Source organism: Mizuhopecten yessoensis, unplaced genomic scaffold, assembly GCF_002113885.1.
Source record: "Mizuhopecten yessoensis strain PY_sf001 unplaced genomic scaffold, ASM211388v2 scaffold9425, whole genome shotgun sequence".
Lineage (NCBI taxonomy): Eukaryota > Metazoa > Mollusca > Bivalvia > Pectinida > Pectinidae > Mizuhopecten > Mizuhopecten yessoensis.
This window is the reverse complement of record NW_018408041.1, coordinates 228022-252417: the sequence shown is the minus strand read 5'-3', so window position 1 is coordinate 252417 and position 24396 is coordinate 228022. Positions and strand designations below refer to the sequence as shown.

The window sequence follows — 24396 nt, the reverse complement described above, 5'->3', positions numbered from 1 at the left end:
AATGATGAGTCCTATTTATTGGTCAGCAATGGACATGTTATTCTCACACAACAACATAAACATACATGTCTTCCTGCTTACAGAGTCTAAACATAATACCTATACGTATACCTATAGCTATAGAGTAGAAACGTCAAACGGACATGTCTAGGTGTCTATAGAGCATAAACAGGATACAGATCTGTCTACAGGTCTACACAATCACAATACAAACACGTCTAAGTTACTTACCGGTAAGAGTATATATATGTTCTGAAGGAAGCAGATAAGTTGACATGTCATTAGATAATCAAGTTCTATTTTCCAGTCAAACCTTCCAAAAACATTCTGGCATTTTAAGGAATAAAACATGCATGCTGACCAGCATAAAACGTTGTGCTTTACACAAATTCAAAGCATTATTTAATTTATATTGTTTCCCACTAATATACAACGAAGCAGTCTTGATAGTAAATTTAATGTACTAATAGTGACAAGCATAAATGGCTTAAGGGGAAAGTTTCATAATAAATAACTCCCATACAAGTATTTCTCATTTTTTCTACAAGACAATGTACGAGTGAGCCACACCTCACAGTAGCTGTAGCACAGTGAAGCTACCCAGCACTATATAGAGATAGTGTGTCACTACCAGTACATTGAAGAATACTGACAGAATGTCAGTTGTGCCACAGAAAGCTTTGAATAAATTACAGAATGCTCTTGCAAGAATTCTTCAATGAGATACACTGCTGGCTTTAAGTGACAATACCAACATATAAGATCTGGATTTTCATTTACTTTCTACACATAACACAAGACCAATATATTTCTTTTAATTGAACATTATGTTGCAAGCGATCTCTTAATACTGGTTCAGTTCAAACCTACAAATTACTACATTGGGAAATGAAAGTGGTGTCTTATATACAGGTGGTCTACTAGCAGGGGTAGTTTCTTTATAGAGGTGGTCTCAAGCAGGTTCGGCTGTATTCAATGTCACTTGTAGTATTTGTTTCATGATACCAGTAACAGCTTAGTGCTTAGTTCAAGTGATGGGAAAAAATAACCCCAGAATTTCCTGTATGAAAAGAACCTAATACCAGTACAATAACCAGCCTATCATTTGGACAAGTAAGTACATGTAAAAAAGAATCACGTATGTTCTGAATAAACCCTACACCACAAATGAGGGATCTAGGAATGCCTCTATAACTCCTAGGAATGCCTCTATAACTGGTGATTTGCTTGCTGGATTTGACTAGTATCGAGGATCTTTGTAAAATATTTGACCCTGAACTCATTCAATGACCCCTATTTGAGCCAACATATATTTTGTTATCCCTTTGCATCTCTGAGTGGGCCGATGTTGAGGAGGACACGATGCTGGAGCCACAACGTCTGTGGATCTTGACCTTCTGATGGCAGGGCAATGGCTGTGTTCCTGTAGTCATGCTTCAGCCAGAAACTAACCTGTTAACATCAAAGTGATAATTTAAGGATTATATAGGGCATACCTATCATCACAACCAGACAACAGAACTGTGATAAGGAGATATTGTACAGGAGGTCTATGGAGCCTGTATTGCCCAACTTGTCACGCATGAAATATTTAGGATTGAAATGGTGCTGAGTAAGCTGACATTAATTTGCTTAGAGTATAACAGTATTTAAACTCTTCACCAAGCAACTGCAAATCAAAATTTGTGACTTTTAGTTCTTAGGTAATTTGATGTTCAGAATATATTTTACCCTGTAACCTTAACTGCATGCTGAGGTCATTCACTAGAAACAAGATATCCCAGCGGAAATAGAGTTCTTCTGTCTCAAAAATTAGACACACATAACAAAGGAACAAGGGCAATAGACCTATTCACTTTGAGAAATATCCATCCATTGCTAATATCAACTATCAAAATTCAAGATGGCTGTCTGTAGACTATCTTGATTTACTGCCCCATCTAAAAATGAACAAGAGGCCCAATGGGCCTGAATCGCTCACCTGGTATTAATCTAACACTTGTAATCTTAAAAGTGGACTAATATACAGCTACAGGCAAAATATCTGTGTTCGATCCATTTGACTCTATTAAATGATTTAAACATATGACGCCTGCGACCTTGAAAGTTTTAGCCTTCCGTCCTGGCATACTTCTGGCTAAATATCATTACCCTGGACCTTTTGAATATTCAGAATAAGTCATTTTAAGATTTAAACATATTTGATCCCTGTGACCTTGAATATGAGCAAAGGTCATTCATTTGAACAAACTTGGTAGCCCTTCATCCAAGCATGTTACTAGCCAAATATCATCATCCAAGGCCTTTTGGTTATTGAGAAGCAGTTGTTTAAAGGTTTTACACATATTTGCCCCCTGTGACCTTGAAAATAAATGAAGGTAATTCATTTGAATAAACTTGGTAGCCCTTCATCCCAGCATGTTACTGGCCAAATATCATTAGCCTATGCCTTTTGGATATAAACATATTTGACCCCTGTGACCTTGAATATAGGTAAAGGTCATTCAGTTTAACAAAACTTAATAGCCCTTTACCCTAGCATGTTATTTGCTAAATATCATTATCCTAGGTCTCTAAGTTATTCAGAACTAGTTGTTTAAAGATTTTTCAAGACAATTGACCCCTGTGACCTTGGAAATGGGTGAAGGTCATTTATTTGAACGTGGTAGCCCTTCATCCCAGCATGCTACTGGCCAAATGTCATCACCATGGGAATTTTGGTTATTCAGAAGGAGTTGTTTAAAGGTTTTAAACATATTTGACCCCTGTGACCTTGAAAATAGGTGAAGGTCATTTATTTGAACAAACTTGGTAGCCCTTTATCCCAATTTGCTTCTTGCCAAATATCATCACCCTAGGCCTTTCGGTTATTAAAAAGAAGTTGTTTAAAGTACTTTGTGCCAGGTGTGCTAAAAATGCACAACTAAGGACAAGGGGGGCAAGCAAATTAAATGAGAATAATTTTTCCATCACTTCTTCAGACAGAGTGATAACAAACTTAACTTTCAAAATCCAAGATGGTCACCTGATGGCCATCTTGTTTCATCAATATATGCCTCATTCTCTTCAAGAAGTTGTTTACAAAACAAATTGGTGATGATCAATATACGAATACATAACCTAGGAAACTTTTTGCATGATGTAAGCTGAAATCACTTACAATAAATTTTAAAAAATCCATTATACTGAATTAAGATCCATTATATTGAATTAAAACTACTAACTTAATATCAACTGGAACAATACAGGAAGCTGTTTGTCTTAATACAGGTAATTGTATTAATTGTGCAATTTCAAAAACTTGCGAATAAGGCCAACAAAGTCTCACCACATAGCCAAGATATCAATGTAGTGATGAATACTTGACAGTGATTCAAGCACAGAAATGTCACACTTCTGTTGACTGTTGTATCTGAGGTAAGTTGTCACATAAACAATGAACCATAACATTAACCGGTTAGTGTACCTTGATATCCCCCTCCAGGATTCCTGGGGTCACCTTGATAATCAGTCCAATCTTATTGTCTCGTCTAAACTTCACAATGCTGAAAACCAGGGGAGCACAATACAAATTTGTCTACAGTTTTAAACAGAGTTTAAATATCTTAAAAAGGCATTTTTTCCATATTCTAATAGGTTTTTGATTGTATTATGTTTTGGTACACAGGAGCTTATATACATAAATATGTCCGTACAGTGTAAATGTAATACTTTACACTTGTGACAGCATCAGTTATATGTTGACTTACTTCTAAATATAACATTCAATCATTGCTATGGGAAAATTGGACAATATTTTTCTTATTCTCTTTAAAATCACGAAACCCTGTTTTTTTCAATCAGAGCTGTGTTGATATTTTTCTATCCCTGTGGATTATAAGTTTTGTTCCCTAGGGAAGATGCATTTTGAAGTTAGCCATTTACTGTGGGTTAATGTATTTTGGTATTAGACAGATGAATTGTTTAGTCAGGTGTTTACCTTAGGTTTGTGTATTTTGAAGTTTAGTGTTTGCCTTGTGAAAGTACATTCTGAAGTAAGGTGTTTACCTTAGATATATATTGAAATTGAATGTTTACTTTGGAAAGGTATATTTTCAAGTTAGGTGTTTACCTCTGGTAGATATATATTTTTGAAGTTTGATGTTTACCTTGGGTCATCCTTGAACACTTCTTGTCCCTGGCTTCCATCATCATATATTGCAGCATCATCCCGGCTTGAAATGGTCACTTCTTGTTTTGGCAATTCAACCTTGAAATAAATAAACGAAATATAAACTGCAACATGTAACTAAGATACCAAAGAATGCTACAAGAGGCCCAATGGGCCTGCATCGCTCACCTGGTATTAATCTCACACTTGTAATCTTAAAAGTGGACTAAAATACAGCTACAGACAGAGTATCAGTGTAAGATTCATAAGAACCTATTAAAAGATTTAAACATATGATGTCTGTGACCTTGAATGTCGAACAAGGACATCAGGTTGAAAGTGGGTCAAGGTCATTCATTTGAACAAACTTGGTAGCCCTTCATCCCAGCATGCTACAGGCCCAATATCAGTGCCCTGGGCCTTTTGGTTATTGAGAAGAAGTCGTTTGAAGATTTTAAGACATCTGACCCCAGTGACCTTGAAAAGTGGGTCAAGGTCATTCATTTGAACAAACTTGGTAGCCCTTCATCCCAGCATGCTACAGTCCCAATATCAGTGCCCTGGGCCTTTTGGTTATTGAGAAGAAGTCGTTTGAAGATTTTAAGACATCTGACCCCAGTGACCTTGAAAAGTGGGTCAAGGTCATTCATTTGAACAAACTTGGTAGCTCTTCATCTCAGCATGCTACTGACCAAATATCATGAGCCTGGACCTTTTGGTCATTGAGAAACGAGAGGCCTAATGGGCCTACATCGCTCACCTGGTATAAATCTCACACTTGTAACCTTAAAAGTGATCTAAAATAAAGCTACAGGCAAAATATCAGTATTTATGATTAAAATTCATTCAAAAGACCCTGTTAATGTTTTTTTTAAACATTTCACCCCTGTGATTGAAAGTTGAACAAATTTTATAGCCTTTCATCTCAGCATGCTACTTGCAAAGTATCAACATCCTGGGCCTTTTGGTTATCCAGAACAAGTTGTTTAAATATTTTGAACATATTTGCTCCTTGTGACCTTGAATATGATTCAAGGTCATACAGTTAAACAAACTTGGAAGCCCTTGATCCAAGCATGCTACTGGCCAAATATCATCTCCCTGGGCAGTTTGGTTATCGAGAAGAAGTTGTTTAAAGTTTTTAACATATTTGACACCTGTGACCTTGAATATAATTGAAGGTCATTCAATTGAACAAACTTGGTAGCCCTTGATCCAAGCATGCTACTGGCCAAATATCATCACCCTGGGCATTTTGGTTATTCAGAAGAAGTTGTTTAAAGTTTTTAAACTTATTTGACCCCTGTGACCTTGAATATGGGTGAAGGTCATTCAGTTTAACAAAACTTAATAGCCCTTTATCCTAGCATGTTATTGGCTAAATATCATTATCCTAGGTCTCTTAGTTATTCAGAACTAGTTGTTTAAAGATTTTTCAAGACAATTGACCCCTGTGACCTTGAATATAATTGAAGGTCATTCATTTGAACAAACTTGGTAGCCCTTCACCCAAGCATGCTACTGGCCAAATATCATCTACTAGGGCAGTTTGGTTATCGAGAAGAAGATGTATAAAGTTTTTAACATATTTGACCCCTGTGACCTTGAAAATGGGTGAAGGTCATTAATTTTAACAAACTTTGTAGCCCTTCGTCCCAGTTTGCTTCTGGCCAAATATCGACACCCTAGGCCTTTCGGTTATTAAGAAGAATTCATTTAAAGTAAAATATTGACGCCTGACGGACGCCGCGCCATAGCAAGCTCACTTGGCACTTCGTGCCAGGTCCAGGTGAGCTAAAAAATGTTTGAAGATTTTTAGATATTTGAACCCTGTGACCTTGAAAGTTGGTCAAGGTCATTCATTTGAACAAAATTGGTAGCCCTTTATCCCAGCATACTACAGGCCCAATATCAGTTCCCTGGGCCTTTTGGTTATTGAAAAGTCATTTGAAGATTTAAAGACATCTGACCCCAGTGACCTTGAAAGTGGGTCAAGGTCATTCATTTGAATAAACCTCGTAGCCCTTTATCCTAGCATGTTACAGGCCGAATATCAGTACCCTGGGCTATTTGGTTATTTATAAGAAAACGTTATTTGAAGATTTTAACATATTTTCCCCCTGTGAACTTGAAAGTCGGTCAATGTCATTCATTTGAACAAACTTTGTAGCCCTTCATCCCCGTTTGCTACAGGCCCAATATCAGTACCCTGGGCCTGTTATTGGTTATTGAGGAGAAGTTGTTTAACGTTTCTAACATATTTGACCCCTGCACAATATTTTGGTTTTCTGAAACTGTTTGATCATCTTCAGCTGGTTCTGAGGTTCCTCCACACGTTATCAATTAAAGTAGACATTGTCTAACCATGCCAACAGAAACACTTCTAACTATCAACATATATCTGATATAATTAATCTATTTACCTACCTTTGAATATGTATGTTTACTGTATCTATTAACCTACCTGTGTATGTTAACTGTATCTATTAACCTACCTATGTATGTTTACTGTATCTATAACCTACCTGTGTATGTTTACTGTATCTATTAACCTACCTATATATGTTTACTGTATCTATTAACCTACCTGTGTATGTTAACTGTATCTATTAACCTACCTATGTATGTTTACTTTATCTATAACCTACCTGTGTATGTTTACTGTATCTATTATCCTACCTGTGTATGTTTACTGTATCTATTAACATACCTATGTATGTTTACTGTATCTATAACCTACCTATGTATGTTTACTGTATGTTTACTGTATTTATTAACCTACCTGTGTATGTTTACTGTATCTATTAACCTACCTATGTATGTTTACTGTATCTATAACCTACCTATGTATGTTTACTGTACGTTTACTGTATTTATTAACCTACCTGTGTATGTTTACTGTATCTATAACCTACCTTTGTATGTTTTACTGTATCATTTATTGTAAGCCTACCGGTGTATGTTTACTGTATCTATAACCTACCTGGGTATGTTTACTGTATCAGTTATTGTAAGCCTACCGGTGTATGTTTACTGGATCAGTTATTGTAAGCCTTCCTGTGTATGTTTACTGTATCTATAACCTACCTTTGTATGTTTACTGTATCTATAACCTACCTGTGTATGTTTACTGCATCAGTTATTGTGAGCCTACCTGTGTATGTTTACTGTATCTATAACCTACCTTTGTATGTTTTACTGTATCAGTTATTGTAAGCCTACCGGTGTATGTTTACTGGATCAGTTATTGTAAGCCTTCCTGTGTATGTTTACTGTATCTATAACCTACCTGTGTATGTTTACTGTATCATTTATTGTAAGCCTACCTGTGTATGTTTACTGTATCATTTATTGTAAGCCTACCTGTGTATGTTTACTGTATCTATAACCGACCTTTGTATGTTTTACTGTATCAGTTATTGTAAGCCTACCGGTGTATGTTTACTGCATCAGTTATTGTAAGCCTACCTGTGTATGTTTACTGTATCTATAACCTACCTTTGTATGTTTTACTGTATCAGTTATTGTAAGCCTACCGGTGTATGTTTACTGCATCAGTTATTGTAAGCCTACCTGTGTATGTTTACTGTATCTATAACCTACCTGTGTATGTTTACTGTATCAGTTATTGTAAGCCTACCTGTGTATGTTTACTGTATCAGTTACTGTAAGCCTACCTTTGAGTTGCTGTAATCGTCCTGTTCCTTTACGGGTAGTAGACTGACAGTTGTGTTGTACCCAGCAGGGTTACACACGGACAACACAATCTTACACTCCTGTGTCAACACAAACAGCATCATTAAATCAAAATACAGGGTTCCACAGGGACAACACTTGATTATCATGGCTTGTTTTACCATGTCTACACCACCTTACACTGGACTGTTCATACATCATTCTTACCCCAGAAACTTGAACCTGTTTATTTCAGGTGAAAAAGTAAAACATAAAAGAAGTAAAAAACTGCATCAATATTAGACCCTGAAGAAATTTCCTGCCATTTTAGTACAAAAATTTATGAATGGTAAGCCTTGCATCAAAACATTTTAGTGGAAGTAAATTCACAAGATTTTAAAATCAACTTAAGCAGAGAGTTGTCTCCCCTATACTGTACAGAATAACGCTTACTTTTTGATAAGTTATGATAGAATGAGGAACAACATTTATTGTTCTTTCCTTTGTGGCTTGCTAATATATTTACTTTTGCTGCCTTGTGGTCAGGTGATATTTTACATTTTTTAACGTACCTTTTTGTGTTTAAGTTCTGTAGGCGAAAACATTCTTATCTCTGGAACATGAAGTCTGCAAACAAAAATCAAACTAATCACAAATGGTTAATACCTCTACAATATACACAGTCATCAATTTTGATAACACAGTAGTATTTCTATATAACATAAATATAATATCACAAATCCTGATGAATTATCTATTAGGTATATAAAATATAAAACTTTCTAAAAAACTGTCTCTGAGAGTTATATAAAACCTCCTGATGACTTCACTTTTGCCCATTTTCTTTCGCCAATAGATCTTGGTCTACAGTGTTTTTTTTTATCAAAATGTACCCACCATATGTCTTTCATTTACAAATTATTTAATAAACAATAAGTAAAAATAAACTGAAAAATACACAATATCAGAATGAAGGCACCAACTGAATAATTTCATCTCAATGTTTATTTGAACTGAGGTAATAAAGATGCAAGACCAGGATACTACAAGGTCATAAAGGGCAAGTAATAAGCCATGGTGGCCATCTTGGATTTTAGAATTTGGATAATACATATGTATAACCGTATTCACCATGTAGACTTATCACTAAGTACCATTTAAATTGAAGTAGGAACAAAATCTAACCAATAAAACAAAACTTGAAGTTTCAATCAATTAGAAGTGACCGATGGTGGCCTCCTTGGATTTTGGATTTGGATATTATAGCATCATTTACATAGACCATCCGCCAAATACCACTTAATATCAAAATGAACACAGACAAAGGACCCTACCATGACGTTTTGACAGTATATTGGCCCTGTTTGATCTTAACAGTGATGAACACAGACAAAGGACCGTACCATGAAGTTTTGACAGCATATTGGCCCTGTTTGATCTTGACAGGTAACTATGACCTCGAATATTTAAAAAATAAAATTTATGAAAAAAAAAAAAAACCAAAAAAACGTGGTGTGTCAGAAAGTGCAATAAAATAATTTTGAAAATATATCTCGTTTTATTTTAAAGTAACCTTGACCTGGAATTTAGGAACTTGTTAAACCCTTTCTGCACATCTTCATATCACAGCATATCACCATGTAGCATTTTAGGAATAACATAATCCTGGACACTCAGAAAATGTCTAGAAATGTTGACAGACAGATGTAATAATAATTTTGGTAAAACTTCCTTTTCATTAAAAGTACATAAAATTCAACCCTGAGGATCAATTCAAAGCTGGTCCCAAGCCCTCATTGAAAAAGGAGAAAAACAAAAGTAAGAGAAAAGCACAAGCAATACTTACAGTGCTATCAACTGGATCTTAAACTTTATAGAAACTGGATTAAATTCTGGTTTGCTCAAGTTGTGTTCACATTCCTGAAATGCAAGACCAACATTTTAACCTTTATTGTATTAAATGGATCCTGTTATGGCCAACTATAGATAAGCTTTTGCAAACAAATGTTTCCCTTTATCAGTCAATATGCATACTTGCTTTGCACTTATTTGACCTTTGACCTAGAAGTGAATGTCCTGATGACATTATATAAAATTATATAACACTGCAAACATCTTGTGGTTGATGCGGTATTGCTCCAAGTTACATTTTACTAAGACTATGCATTTTTTTTAAGATGACTTTTGACCTGGAGGTAAAAGTCATTATGACCTAATTATACATCTTTGGCTTGTGAAAGTATACTGCAGTTTTCATCAAAATATCTTAAACAATTTAAAACTTATGGTCAGGACAAGTTTTCCCAGAAATGTTACACCTTTTAGCTTCAGGTCAAGGTAACACTGGCTAAATTACAGTGCATTACACACCTTCAGGTAATTTTTAACTTTTGAACTTAATTGACCTTTGACCTTGATGTGAAGATCAAGGTAACCTTATTTTTGTGCAGTGCACACCTTCAGTAGGTGATGCAGTTATCCTTCATGTTTCATTAAGTTATCATATCAAGGTTTAAAAGTTGTGGTCTGGAATATTTTCTACAGGATTTAGTGTCGACCTGGTGCTAAAGGTCATTGCGATCTTGTTACCCTGTATTACACACCCCTTTTGACTGCAGATGCAGGTATACTGCAGGTTTCATCATTTTTTTCATTTTTTTTTTTACAGTTTTTACAGAACTAAGAAGTAAAATTCATAAATATCTCTCTGCCAAGAACTGCTTCAACAGGACCACAAGAAGCTACTTGTATGTTACAAGAGAGGAGCAACTCAAATTTTGGTCTTGTGTTTATTGCAGTCCACACACAAATGGGAGCTTGTTGAAGCCCATGTGACTCCTGCCTACCTTACACCTAAGTGACCTGCGGATCAGCAAATGCTTGTGGCGAGGATGCAAGGACTCTGCCTCCTCTGGCTGGAATTCTGGACTGGCAAGTCTCTGCCCAATACTGGCAACTACAAGCAGTATAAGAAATTAGAAATCGTGCAATGGTATCCCCATTCTGTCTGTCAATCAAACCAAATTGTCAACAACATTTGTTATAACCTATGAAATTTGGTCATTAAATAACAATGTGAGTCATTCTTTATCTGTGGTATTTTTCAGGAAGTTAATAGAACCTTGATACATCAGAATCTGTTCATTTGTATATGAATGCATTAAGACCATTCTAAGGCTGCTAAACAATATATGCTTGTCACATACCTTACAGTGTTCATTTACTATTGAGACTAACTGGTCAAGTGTTGCACTACTGAGGCCTTTTAGCAATAAAATTAATCAAAATATTGATTATAAAATGTAACAAGTAGAAATTATAGTATATTCCTCAGTGTTGAAAACATATCATACTTAATTACATTGGGCATATGGTAATTGTGCTCTGATATTGGCTTCACAGATAAAGATTGCCTCATTTTGCCCATATTCCAAATTTTCTTAGACAAAAACATTAACATAAAAGGGCCATACTTTTTTGTATAGTGATCAAATTTCAGTTGGCAACACTCTGTCTTCCCCAAAATACCTACGTATAACAAATGTGGTGCATAAAAAAGTACAATAGTAAGGGAGTTTTTTCAGTCAAATTTGGTATAAAACAAAGGATCATGAAACCCTATTGCATTATGCAACATTAAATATGTAAATATAGCAAGTTTTGCACAATGAATTGAAGTAACAATTTACCTGAAGTCATTACTTACTTTTGTCCAATAATACTGGCTTTGTGAAGAAGTCATCTGTCAGAGGATCAAAGTCAACTACAGCCTCCGAGGGAGAGAACGTTTTAATCACAGCCTCCTCATTCTCTTTCAGGGTACTGAAACAACAGGTCATGGTTAAACACCCTAGTATACAAAGTACAATACAACATTAATCTAGGTATATTATTATCATTCTCTTTCAGGGTACTGAAACAACAGGTCATGGTTAAACACCCTAGTATACAAAGTACAATATAACTTTAATCTATGTTTATTATGAAGGTTGTTTTGGGAGATATCATCAAATAAAAACAATATATGTATCCATACAAAATTAGGTTTCACAAAGCAATTTTATACTTTCTTTTCCATATACCAGTACATACATCAGATTTCTTTGGTTATACATATGTATGAGTAAGATACTGCAGATATATTTATCTTTTGACTACATAGGCATAGTTTTTTAAAATCATGTATCTAGATACAGTCTTAAATTTGCTATTTTTTCAACATTTTTTTTCATAATCAATTAGAATCTAGTAAATGTAGCAATGCTACTTTTCCTACATATTAATTTATAAATACATGTTTATATCCATCTGTGATACTCAGTATTTGTTTGATATTTTGTGTCTATTTCTAATACCTAGTATACATCTCTAATACTTGCATAATCAAGTTTTTTGTTATTTTAGAAGAAAACTTTGAATACATCTGACATAACCACACAACACTTATGAATGATCACACACAAGATAAGAGCAAGAAACAACACAGATTATTGCTATGTGTTGTAGACAACACCTGTTCTACGTCACTGTCTTTAATCTGTTCCTTTTCTGGTCTGGTTAATGTGTATTAAATTTATGAAATATTATAAACCGAATACAGACTGTTTAAAGGCCTCAAAATACCAAATCGCCTACCAACAAATTTACAGTATCCTATCTCCTGAGAATATTATTAATACATTACTATAGAACAAAGACGATCTAGCTAAACTAGAAGGTTGATGGAAGGATGTGTAGGAAAAACCGGGGCACATGGGAATAAATTACTAAACAGTCGCTCAAATTACAACCAAACCTAACTTGAGTAAGATTCTTGGAGATTGAGATGATTATATTTGAGTAGCTGGGTACATTTGGATATTTAGTGAGATAATCCACACACCCAATAAGCATAGACATTACATTACACAATATTGTTATGTTTGATTACTATATTCCCCACAGTACACAGAACAACACAGCTAGTTACATATTGGAGTACACCTGCATAGGAACTATCAGTATTCCCCACAGTACACAGTACAACACATTAACTAGCTAGTTACATATTGGAGTACACCTGCAGAGGAACTATCAGTATTCCCCACAGTACACAGTACAACACATTAACTAGCTAGTTACATATTGGAGTACACCTGCAGAGGAACTATCAGTATTCCCCACAGTACACAGTACAACACATTAACTAGCTAGTTACATATTGGAGTACACCTGCAGAGGAACTATCAGTATTCCCCACAGTACACAGTACAACACATTAACTAGCTAGTTACATATTGGAGTACACCTGCAGAGGAACTATCAGTATTCCCCACAGTACACAGTACAACACATTAACTAGCTAGTTACATATTGGAGTACACCTGCAGAGGAACTATCAGTATTCCCCACAGTACACAGTACAACACATTAACTAGCTAGTTACATATTGGAGTACACCTGCAGAGGAACTATCAGTATTCCCCACAGTACACAGTACAACACATTAACTAGCTAGTTACATATTGGAGTACACCTGCAGAGGAACTATCAGTATTCCCCACAGTACACAGTACAACACATTAACTAGCTAGTTACATATTGGAGTACACCTGCAGAGGAACTATCAGTATTCCCCACAGTACACAGTACAACACATTAACTAGCTAGTTACATATTGGAGTACACCTGCAGAGGAACTATCAGTATTCCCCACAGTACACAGTACAACACATTAACTAGCTAGTTACATATTGGTGTACACCTGCAGAAGAACTATCAGTATTCCCCACAGTACACAGTACAACACATTAACTAGCTAGTTACATATTGGTGTACCCCTGCAGAAGAACTATCAGTATTCCCCACAGTACGCAGTACAACACATTAACTAGCTAGTTACATATTGGAGTACACGTGCATAGGAACTATCAGTATTCCCCACAGTACACAGAACAACACAGCTAGTTACATATTGGAGAACACCTGCAGAAGAACTATCAGTATTCCCCACAGTAAACAGTACACCACATTAACTAGCTAGTTACATATTGGAGTACACCTGCAGAAGAACTATCAGTATTCCCCACAGTACACAGAACAACACAGCTAGTTACATATTGGAGTACACCTGCAGAAGAACTATCAGTATTCCCCACAGTACACAGTACACCACATTAACTAGCTAGTTACATATTGGAGTACACCTGCAGAGGAACTATCAGTATTCCTCACAGTACACAGTACACCACATACACAATATTGTTATGTTTGATTACTATATTCCCCACAGTACACAGAACAACACAGCTAGTTACATATTGCAGTACACCTGCAGAAGAACTATCGTACAACACATTAACTAGCTAGTTACATATTGGAGTACACCTGCAGAAGAACTATCAGTATCATATGGATAACAATCAATGTTGTGATGAAACCTGAAAATAGTGATGATCAACAATCAGAAACTGTTTTTAAATTTTCACAATAACTTTGTTAGGTCATATCATAAAACAATTTTCATCTTTAGTTTCCATGAATATGGAGATAATTAGGAAAATATCTTCAATAAAAGGAATGATTAAATCCATATTCACTTCTTCAAAAGACTAAAACTGTCAGCTAAATTCAGTGGTGATTATGATGTTACATAGAAAACTACAGTGATAACACTTACCAAAATCTGTGAATGCTTCATAACAAAAAACAGTCAATGATTGAAATGTATTCCAACAGATGACAGTGAGGCTACACCAGTCTAAAGGTCAAGGTGAAATAATGGAGCCATATGAGCCAAGTGCTCGAAGATAAACAAAAAAGCAGCGAGGAGCCTACTGCACTCGGTTAAAATTAAAATAAAGTGGAACCTCATGCATTCAGACAAGGATGTCCTGAAGATTTATGAATCAGGAAAAAAACTCTGTAGCCATTGTGTCTGTAATGTCTAAAGTCTTAATATTTGGCCAATACATTATGTATTAACAAGGTTTTCTATAAATGACCAGGAAAACTAAGATAACTTTAATATTAGAAGGCTGGTATTAGTAATTATGCAAATGTTTTCATTTCTACGTATCTTTTATATATGTGACCTGAAGCAAATATCCTGCATTAAATACTATTTGTTGTAAGTAAGTATACAAAACAGCTTTCAGTGACTGCGGTTAACAGAACCACAGTGTTTTTAGGGTAGACAGAAACACAGTACTTTCATGATAGTACTTTCATGATAGACAGAAACACAGTACTTTCATGATAGTACTTTCATGATAGACAGAAACACAGTACTTTCATGATAGACAGAAACACAGTATTTTCATGATAGACAGAAACAGTGCTTTTTCAGGGTAGACAGACACAGTGTTTTTAGGGTAAACAGAAACAGTGCTTTTTAGGGTAAGCAGAAACAGTGGGTTTTTTCTGGTTAACAGAAACACAATGTTGTTTAGGTTCCTAAAATATAAACTCATTCAAAATATTCTCATACTTGACATTGCGTAAACTTCTATCAAAACCTGTTGACAAATAAAGTTGCTGGTAGATAATACTTTGCAGGAGTGATGACAGTATTGGGACAGGACAAAGGGGACAGGATTGTATGTACATTAGTATGCCCCCCCCCCCCTCCATTAAATGGCAGGGGCATACACAATTTCTTTAAAGACCTGCTCGATAGATGCCATTGTAATGGCATAGTAAAGTGTTATTCCTTCCCACAGATATACAGATTTTATTATGGTTTTTACGGAAATTATGCAAAATATATGTTGTAAATATGTAGCCCTTCAGATAGGCATTTAGTTAGAAACACAATTTGTTGCCTTATTGGTAGGTATTTTGTGAAGACTTTACTTTGTTGCCCTACTGGTAGATATTTTGTGAGGACTATACATTGTTGCCCTACTGGGAGGAATTTTGTGAGAACTATACTTTGTTGCCCTACTGGTAGATATTTTGGGAGGACTATACTTTGTTGCCCTGCTGGTAGGTATTTTGTGAGGACTATACTATGTTGCCCTACAGGTAGGTATTTTGTGAAGACTATACTTTGTTGCCCTACTGGTAGATATTTTGGGAGGACTATACTTTGTTGCCCTGCTGGTAGGTATTTTGTGAGGACTTTTCTTTGTTGCCCTACTGGTAGGTAATTTGAGAAGACTTTACTATTTTGCCCTACAGGTAGGTATTTTGGGAAGACTTTACTTTGTTGCCCTACAGGTAGGTATTCTGTGAGGACTATACTATGTTGCCATACAGGTAAGTATTTTGTGAGGACTTTACTTTGCTGCCCTACAGGTAGGTATTTTGTGAAGACTTTACTTTGTTGACCTACTGGTAGGTATTTTATGAAGACTCTACTTTGTTGCCCTACTGGTAGGTAGTTTGTGAAGACTACTTTGTTGCCCTACTGGTAGGTTTTTTGTGAGGACTTTACTTTGTTGACCTACTGGTAGGTATTTTATGAAAACTTTACTTTGTTGCCCTACTGGGAGGTATTTTGTGAGGACTTTACTATGTTGCCCTACTGGTAGGTATTTTATGAAGACTCTACTTTGTTGCCCTACTGGTAGGTTTTTTGTGAGGACTTTACTTTGTTGTCCTACTGGTAGGTATTTTGTGAAGACTACTTTGTTGCCCTACTGGTAGGTTTTTTGTGAGGACTATACTTTGTTGCCCTTCTGGTAGGTATTTTGTGAGGACTTTACTATGTTGCCCTACTGGTAGGTATTTTGTAAAGACTTTACTTTGTTGCCCTACTGGTATGTATTTTGTGAGGACTTTACTTTGCTGCCCTACAGGTAGGTATTTTGTGAAGACTATACTTTGTTGCCCTACTGGTAGGTTTTTTGTGAGGACTTTACTTTGTTGCCCTACTGGTAGATATTTTGTGAGGACTTTACTTTGTTGCCCTACTGGTAGGTTTTTTGTGAGGACTATACTTTGTTGCACTACTGGTAGGTATTTTGTGAAGACTTTTCTTTGTTGCCCTACTGGTAGGGATTTTATGAAAACTTTACTTTGTTGCCCTACTGGTAGATATTTTGTGAGGACTATACATTGTTGCCCTACTGGGAGGAATTTTGTGAGAACTATACTTTGTTGCCCTACTGGTAGTTATTTTGTGAGGACTATACTTTGTTGCCCTATTGGTAGGTATTTTGTGAGGACTTTACTATGTTGCCCTACTGGTAGGTATTTTATGAAGACTCTACTTTGTTGCCCTACTGGTAGGTTTTTTGTGAGGACTTTACTTTGTTGCCCTACAGGTAAGTATTTGGTGAGGACTATACTTTGTTGCCCTACTGGTAGGTATTTTGTAAAGACTTTACTTTGTTGCCCTACAGGTAGGTATTTTGTGAGGACTATACTATGTTGCCCTACAGGTAAGTATTTTGTGAGGACTATACTTTGTTGCCCTACTGGTAGGTATTTTGTGAAGACTTTACTTTGTTGCCCTACAGGTAGGTATTTTGTGAGGACTATACTTTGTTGTTCTACTGGTAGGTATTTTGTGAGGACTTTACTTTGTTGCCCTACTGGTAGGTATTTATTTAGAACTATAACTGACCACTGACAGTATTGTATAAAAACACATGTAAATATCTGACCCAGGAAAACTGAAGTGCTATAGAGTTCACATCCACTAAACTCCACCCCTCCGTACTATTAAGACTCCATGTCTAGTCTAGAAGTGGATATTCTTCATGTTTCTATACTAGTTTGTATGGTTTACAGTAAAACAGGTGGTACATGTAATCATACATACATATCTTTATTTACCTCATACTAGAGCCGACAGATGCCTTCTTCTTCGCAGCAACAGATGTCAGTCCATACTTGTCCATGCTGGCCTGTAATCATGTACCCCCGGGTAGAAGTTTAATGTTTTACCTCAGAGCACCATCATTTATGTGGCGTTGCAGTATTACAGTAAAAACTAATATTAATGAAATCAGTACTTTAAATCTTCCTTTATGTAGTGACTGGGACAGAATGGTATACACCCATCACATGCCATGTATCCTCCACTTAGTATCACTGTATAAGTGACTGATAGACTGATGAACAGGTAGAAACTACCCTTACTACACCTAGGTATACACCTATACATTGCTAAAAACATTAATTGCAGTGCAGAAATCAGATTATTATTTACAACAAATTGCCAGATTACCAAGTGATTCTATGTTGAATCAAGTTGCACAAGTTCTATGACAGAAAAAAATGTAGATTGTATGATCGAAAATAACCTTATAGGCATTCTGACCTTACAAACATAAATATGTAGTACTTGGTAATGTAGTTGCTTACTAAAATCATTTTAAATTATCATAAAAGTACTAGATAAAGAAAAATTAATTAGCATAAAAAAAACCTATAAATAACCACAAGTTATTTTCACACGTACAGCATAGTTGAGATAACTGCGTCGCCTCACATATTTTTTCCTTTCTTTTTCCGTCTTTTCCCGCTGGGCGAGTTGTTGGTAGGTCTCCAACAGAGAGAAAATCTACAATAGAAATCAACTCTTTTGTTCTTTATCAGATACATATAATTGCTAACAAAAAACCCCAAAAATGTGAATACATGAGAAAAGACGGATTTTTTTTAATTCTTATTGGTCAATCCTATTCTATGAAAATGTGTATATCTGGATTACTTCCTTTATTTATTTTACAAATTAACAACTATGACCAGATTTTTCAGCTTATATTTATCACTCTCATTGTCTCAGATGGATGTGCTTAGAGAGTCTTAATTTAGGAGAAAATCTGTTACCATTACTGGAGTACCCATGTGGTTGGAAGGATGACTAAATACATATTCACGTCCAATAGGAGAAGCAAACTTAAATAGATTGATAACATTTCTACAGATTTATTTCTAAATTTATTAATAGCCATAGTAAGTTCTAGTAATATACATTTGAAACTTTAATTCATTAAAATAATTAATAAAATATTTTATGATAGTTGTGGAGGCACGGTAGTCTAGTGGTAGGATGCCGGGCTAATGACTGAAGTGTTGCAGGTTCCAGTCATGGCACAACACTGTGTTGTATCCTTGATCAAGATACTTTACTCCACTTGTTCAAGTCTACTCAGCTGTAAATGAGTAGTGGTTGGGCAGTGCTAGAATTGTATAATGGCAGCACCAGCTGTATGCTCCCCAGTGAGTTGAGAAAGATATTGGCTGGTTGCAAAGGCCCTATAACCACGGATAATAACTTGTGAACCGCTTAGAGGTGACTTACGAACTTGATTGTGATAAAGCGGTATATAGGAACCTCAAATTAGTATTATTATTAAAATGATTTTCTCTTTTGTCATTGATGAAGAGGAACAATAAGGGAAATATATTATGGCTAAAAAAAAGCAGAATTTCTTTCTGGGAAAAATAACATGACAAATGAAAACCGACTGATCATGACTACACAGAACACATACTGTTGACCAGCTAACTACACAGAACACATACTGTTGACCAGCTGACTACACAGAACACATACTGTTGACCAGCTACGTACTCACCCTTTTAGAATCTGGATTTTCAAGAGCTTCCCAACATCCACTGGCTACAGAGCAAGACAAAGATTTCAAATGAGTATAGTACACATGCTCATACCAGTACATAACATATTCCAATGACAATATAACATTATCGAAAAGAATAATGGATTACTAAAACATACATTTGTAACTTGGCAGATATCTTTGACACTAGTATAAGGTACAGAAAAGTGAAGCACATTATTGTGGCTTTTACACTATATACTAGTACCACAAACAAAATAGTAGCAGACATTACCTTGTGGCTTGTCAGTAATGCTTACATCCCTGGTGGTCCAGCGACAGAAACCACAAGCAAGGTAGTAAACCTTTTTGGATGTGGTCTTGCTTGGGTCGTCAGGATTGGTGACCACCTGACTTGTAGCCCTAGTGGTCATTGTATGACCACAGCTTGGACAGTCAAAACAGTTACTGCACCTGAAAGAATGCAGCATGTGTGAGGTCAGTATCTGACTCCCTATTATCATATATGATATATCTTACTTTTCTTTTAACGGTAGAGAATTCTGTTTCATTATTACAAAACAAATAAGCACAAAATCAAATATACTATTTGTTATCATACATATAGTTTTGTGCACATTTGATTCTGAATGAGTAATTGAAACTGTCTTTTTCAGATGGTAGCATATAAATCAAATAGAAATTATATAATGTGAAAAAGATTTTCATTAAGAAATAATATCAACAAGATACAAAGTTGGAAAAATAACACACAAAGAGGCAGAGAAGTCCAACGTCCTATTGGTGCTGGTTGGTAGATGTCTCGGTGAAGGAATCTTAGTTGGATAGCGTAGTATTCTAATAAAGCTCCATAGACGATAGGTAATACAAGTAGGTAAGAGATGGAGCATCAACACCAGGGATTACGTGAATTAGGAGGTTTTATTTGTTGACATGTTTCGGTAGGGCTTGGTTTGTTCTTCAATGACAATGAAATACAATGTCTACCCGAAGGACATTAGATATTTCTTATAAAATTACACGTGACCCATGTATCAATAAAGTCAACAAGAGGCCCAGAGGGCCTGTATCGCTCACCTGGATATCTAAGCAATCATGGCAAAATATTCTCCAAAGAGAACCAAGGGAATATACCAGACCCCAAAGCAAATCCTTTTAGCATATCTGTATTAAATTTTTCATGCCCAGCAATTTATGTACGGTTTACCGTTATGGGGTGGGAATCTCAACTGTTTCCAAGCTGTGACTCAGAAACTAGGTACATAAGTTGTGGCCAGACCCCAGGATCAATTCTAATATCATGACTGCATTCGTCTCTTTTTGCCCAGCATTTGTATTTATAGTTTTGGGATGGGGATCTCGACTATTTCAAAGTTATGACCCAGGGGTTAAGTCTGCAAAGGTGGGGCAGACCCTGGGGTCCATTCTAACATCATGACTGCATTAGTCTCTTTATGCCCAACAATTGTATATATAGTTTTGGGGTGGGGATCTTAACCATTTTGAAGTTATGACCCAGGGGTTAAGTCTCCAAGGCTGGGGCAGACCCCAAGGCCATCCTGGAAGCATATGTGCATTCATTTCTTTATACTCAGCAATTGTATATATGGTTTTTGGGTGGGGATCTCAACTGTTTCCAAGCTGTGACTAAGAAACTGGGTCCCTAGGGGTTCGGTCCGACCCCAGGGACTAATATCATGACCGCATTCGTCTCTTTATGCCCAACATTTGTATATATAGTTTTGGGGAGGGTATCTCAACCGTTTCAAAGTTATGACCAAGGGGCTATGTCTCCAAGGGTGGGGCCAGACCCTAGAGCCATCCTGGAAGCAACTGTGCATTCTTCTCTTTATACTCAGCAATTGTATATATGTTTATACAATGGGGATCTCAACCATTTCTAAGGCCCCACCCTTTAGCCCGGGGTTCAGCAACAAAATTTGTACAATTTTGAATCCCTACCTCCCATGAATGCTTCCGACCAAATATGGTCAATATCCATGGCACAGTTCTACAGAAGAAGTCGTTTATAGCAATAAAGCCAAATTGCCCCCTTTTGGCCCCCCCCCTCAGCCCCTGGGGGGTCAGCTCCACCATTTGTACAATTTTGAATCCCCACCACCTGGGGATGCTTCCAGTCAAATATGGTTGATATCCATCTCTTAGTGCCAGAGAAGAAGTCGCTTAAAGCAATATAGCCAAATTGCCCCCTTTTGGCCCAGCCCCTCAGCCCTCTGGGGGGTCAGCCAAACCATTTGTACAATTTTTAATCCCTACCACCTAGGAATGCTTCCATTCAAATATGGTTGATATCCATCTCTTAATTCCAGAGAAGAAGTCGCTTAAAGCAATATAGCCAAATTGACCCCTTTTGGCCCCAACCCTCAGCCCTACCATTTGTACAATTTTGAATCCCCACCACCTGGGGATGCTTCCAGTCAAATATGGTTGATATCCATCTCTTAGTTCCAGAGAAGAAGTCGCTTAAAGCAAATTCCAATCAGTGGTTAAGAAGAAGAAGTCGTTCAAAGTAATTGTTGACGTACAGACGACGGATGACGGACGGACGACGGACGCCACGGTATCGCATAAGCTCACCTTGGTCCTTTGGACCAGGTGAGCTTATAAAAGTGTTCTCATACTTTGACTTCCTTGTAGGCATGTTCAGCCAGTGACCACTATGTACACACCGATTGAGAACCTGCAACTTTAACGAACTACAACGGCACTACCAAACATTCCTGTCCAAGTATATATATTTTACCATCCCCAGCCAACCGGCCTGCCCCATACTGTATGGCCATCCCCACATGGAACTTTAAGAACACTGGCTGAACATGCCTATGAGGAAGTTAAAGTATGAGAACACTTTAATTGACTTTATTGATACATGGGTCACGCGTAATTTTATAAGAAATATCTATTGTCCTTCGGTTAGACATTGTATTTCATTGTCATTGAAGAACAAACCAAGCCAGTCTTGCTTTTTACCACTGTTTATGTTGTAGCCGATAATAACGTCGCCAATTTGCAGTCACAATTTCCTGCCAAAACTTGTTTATATCACGTGATCTAAATAACAATATCATGATGTCATAATATTGTGAACCGTAATTTGCACCTTAGCTCTACAATGCCACTGTTAAATTGTCTGATGACGGCAGGCCTAGCCTACCGAAACATGTCAACAAATAAAATCTCCCGATTCACGAAATCCCTGGTGTTGATGATCCATCTCTTACCTACTTGAAGATACCAAATTGTACATATGTACCAAGAAATTAATATTGTCCATTTAATTCAAGTTACAACTGAACATACCTATTTTTCTTCAGTTTGGCTTCTGTTGATGGCATATGCTCGAGGCAGTTGGGACAGTATGGTGTGTCCACCTGAAATCAAAAGGAATAGTGTGCATGGTTCCAATGTTGCCAAACAATACCATACTTGTTGACTTTTGGAAATTTCCATTGGGGAGATTACGCTTGCTCAGAATTAAAAGCATAAATAAAATGTGTGTATGTTTATACACCCTAGGGGGAAAATGACACTTTTAAATGGCATAGTTTGACCTGTTCTTTCAGATGAATTCATTAGATCTTAAAATATAGGAAAAGTTTAGCAAATTCACTAGTTGAAAATGCTCAATTTTAGGGTCCAAAATAGGGAGTCTCCCTCCTAAATAGGGAGAGTTGGCATGTATGAATTACATGTGCTACTACTACAGCCCAAAAATATCTTGACTAGTTACTCTAAGCAGCAATTGAAAAAAATCAAAATCAAATGAATGTTAAGATGATCATGAGAAGATTTGTAGATTCTAGTATAGGAATGCTGGTCATTAGTGGGTAAACTTTTATCATAGTTTTCAGAGGAATTACCCCCTAAGTATCTTTTTTGCCCCAAAAACTATACCGCCCCAAAGTTGTTTTCGTCCCAACAGCCCTATCGCCCCTAAATCTTGCATTTTAAAAACTTTAACTGTTTTCATTTTCTGTAACGAATGCTAACGTCTGTTGATTAAATAATAGCCATCACTAAAATCATCAGGTCCAGAACAGTCACTCTGCCGATTGAGCTATATAGCTATAAATACCTATATAGCAATATTCACCTATAAGTTATTGCTGTATTAAGCTATAGTTTCTCAGATTTCAATTTTCATTTAATCAAAGCAAAGTCGCATAAAACAATAAGTCAGTTTTTTTTTACATCATTATTTTTTAAAAAGAATACTTATACTTAATGTTTTTTGTTATCAACCTAATGATAAAATCTTCTTTTAAAAACAACTTTGTTTCGTTTTCCTTAAAAAAGAAAATCACATGAAAATAGCTCAAAAGACCTATTTCAGATAGGTCAATAGAGCTATTATAGGTCTTTAATTACAGCTATATAGCTCAATCGGCAATGTACTGGACCTGATCATATCCAAAGAATATATACGGAATTACTCAAATGGTATATATTTTTTTTTTATATTTTTCTTATTTCAAAGGTATAGCAACACCCCTGTGAATAATGCAAAGTCGTTTTGGTTTTTCTCTCTAAACCATATGTAATTCGGTTTATAGACGCCATATCGAGGGAGTTATAATTGTTATGATGTCAGAGATGACACAACTTTTTCACATTTTCCCTATACAAAACATATACAACATCTCGGTTATGAACAATTAATCAATATACATGCATAAAAAATAAAATGTGTTTTCGTTTTCATCGTTTTATACGAGTGTCCAAAAAAATGACAATCGTTGAAAATCTGACGTGCACCCCCCCGCCCCATATTATCCAGACATAATACTGATATAGCACAAATTAATTACTTCATGAAGTACGCAATCTCCACATCTTAACTTCAAACAATGTCGGCACAAATAAAGCCTGCAAACAGGATGATTCTTCCCACAAGAGCATACGTATTTCACTAAGTTGACGTTCAGCGCCTGAAACGTCGCCATGTTGGCGATGACGAAATTATTTTCGGATTGCTTCGCCTTTTTCTTCTAAGTACTGGATATCATCAAAGGGTTTACGAAATGATAATTTTTT

At 36.2% G+C, this 24396-nt stretch overlaps 1 protein-coding gene across 1 annotated transcript; it reads right to left on the bottom strand.

The window, feature by feature from the left end:
- On the bottom strand, positions 1–24325 carry LOC110458083 (dynactin subunit 4-like). Its single transcript, XM_021509649.1, has 14 exons — positions 24171–24325; positions 22663–22733; positions 19616–19794; positions 19339–19382; positions 18216–18317; positions 17588–17658; positions 11532–11647; positions 10672–10781; positions 9672–9745; positions 8398–8452; positions 7828–7926; positions 4149–4249; positions 3467–3545; positions 1–1452 (listed from the first exon to the last, which is right to left on the bottom strand). Exons 1-14 carry the CDS (start codon positions 24303–24305, stop codon positions 1318–1320), a joined length of 1371 nt encoding a protein of 456 aa, XP_021365324.1. The 5' UTR covers positions 24306–24325; the 3' UTR covers positions 1–1317.
- Between the last annotated feature and the right edge of the window lie 71 nt (positions 24326–24396).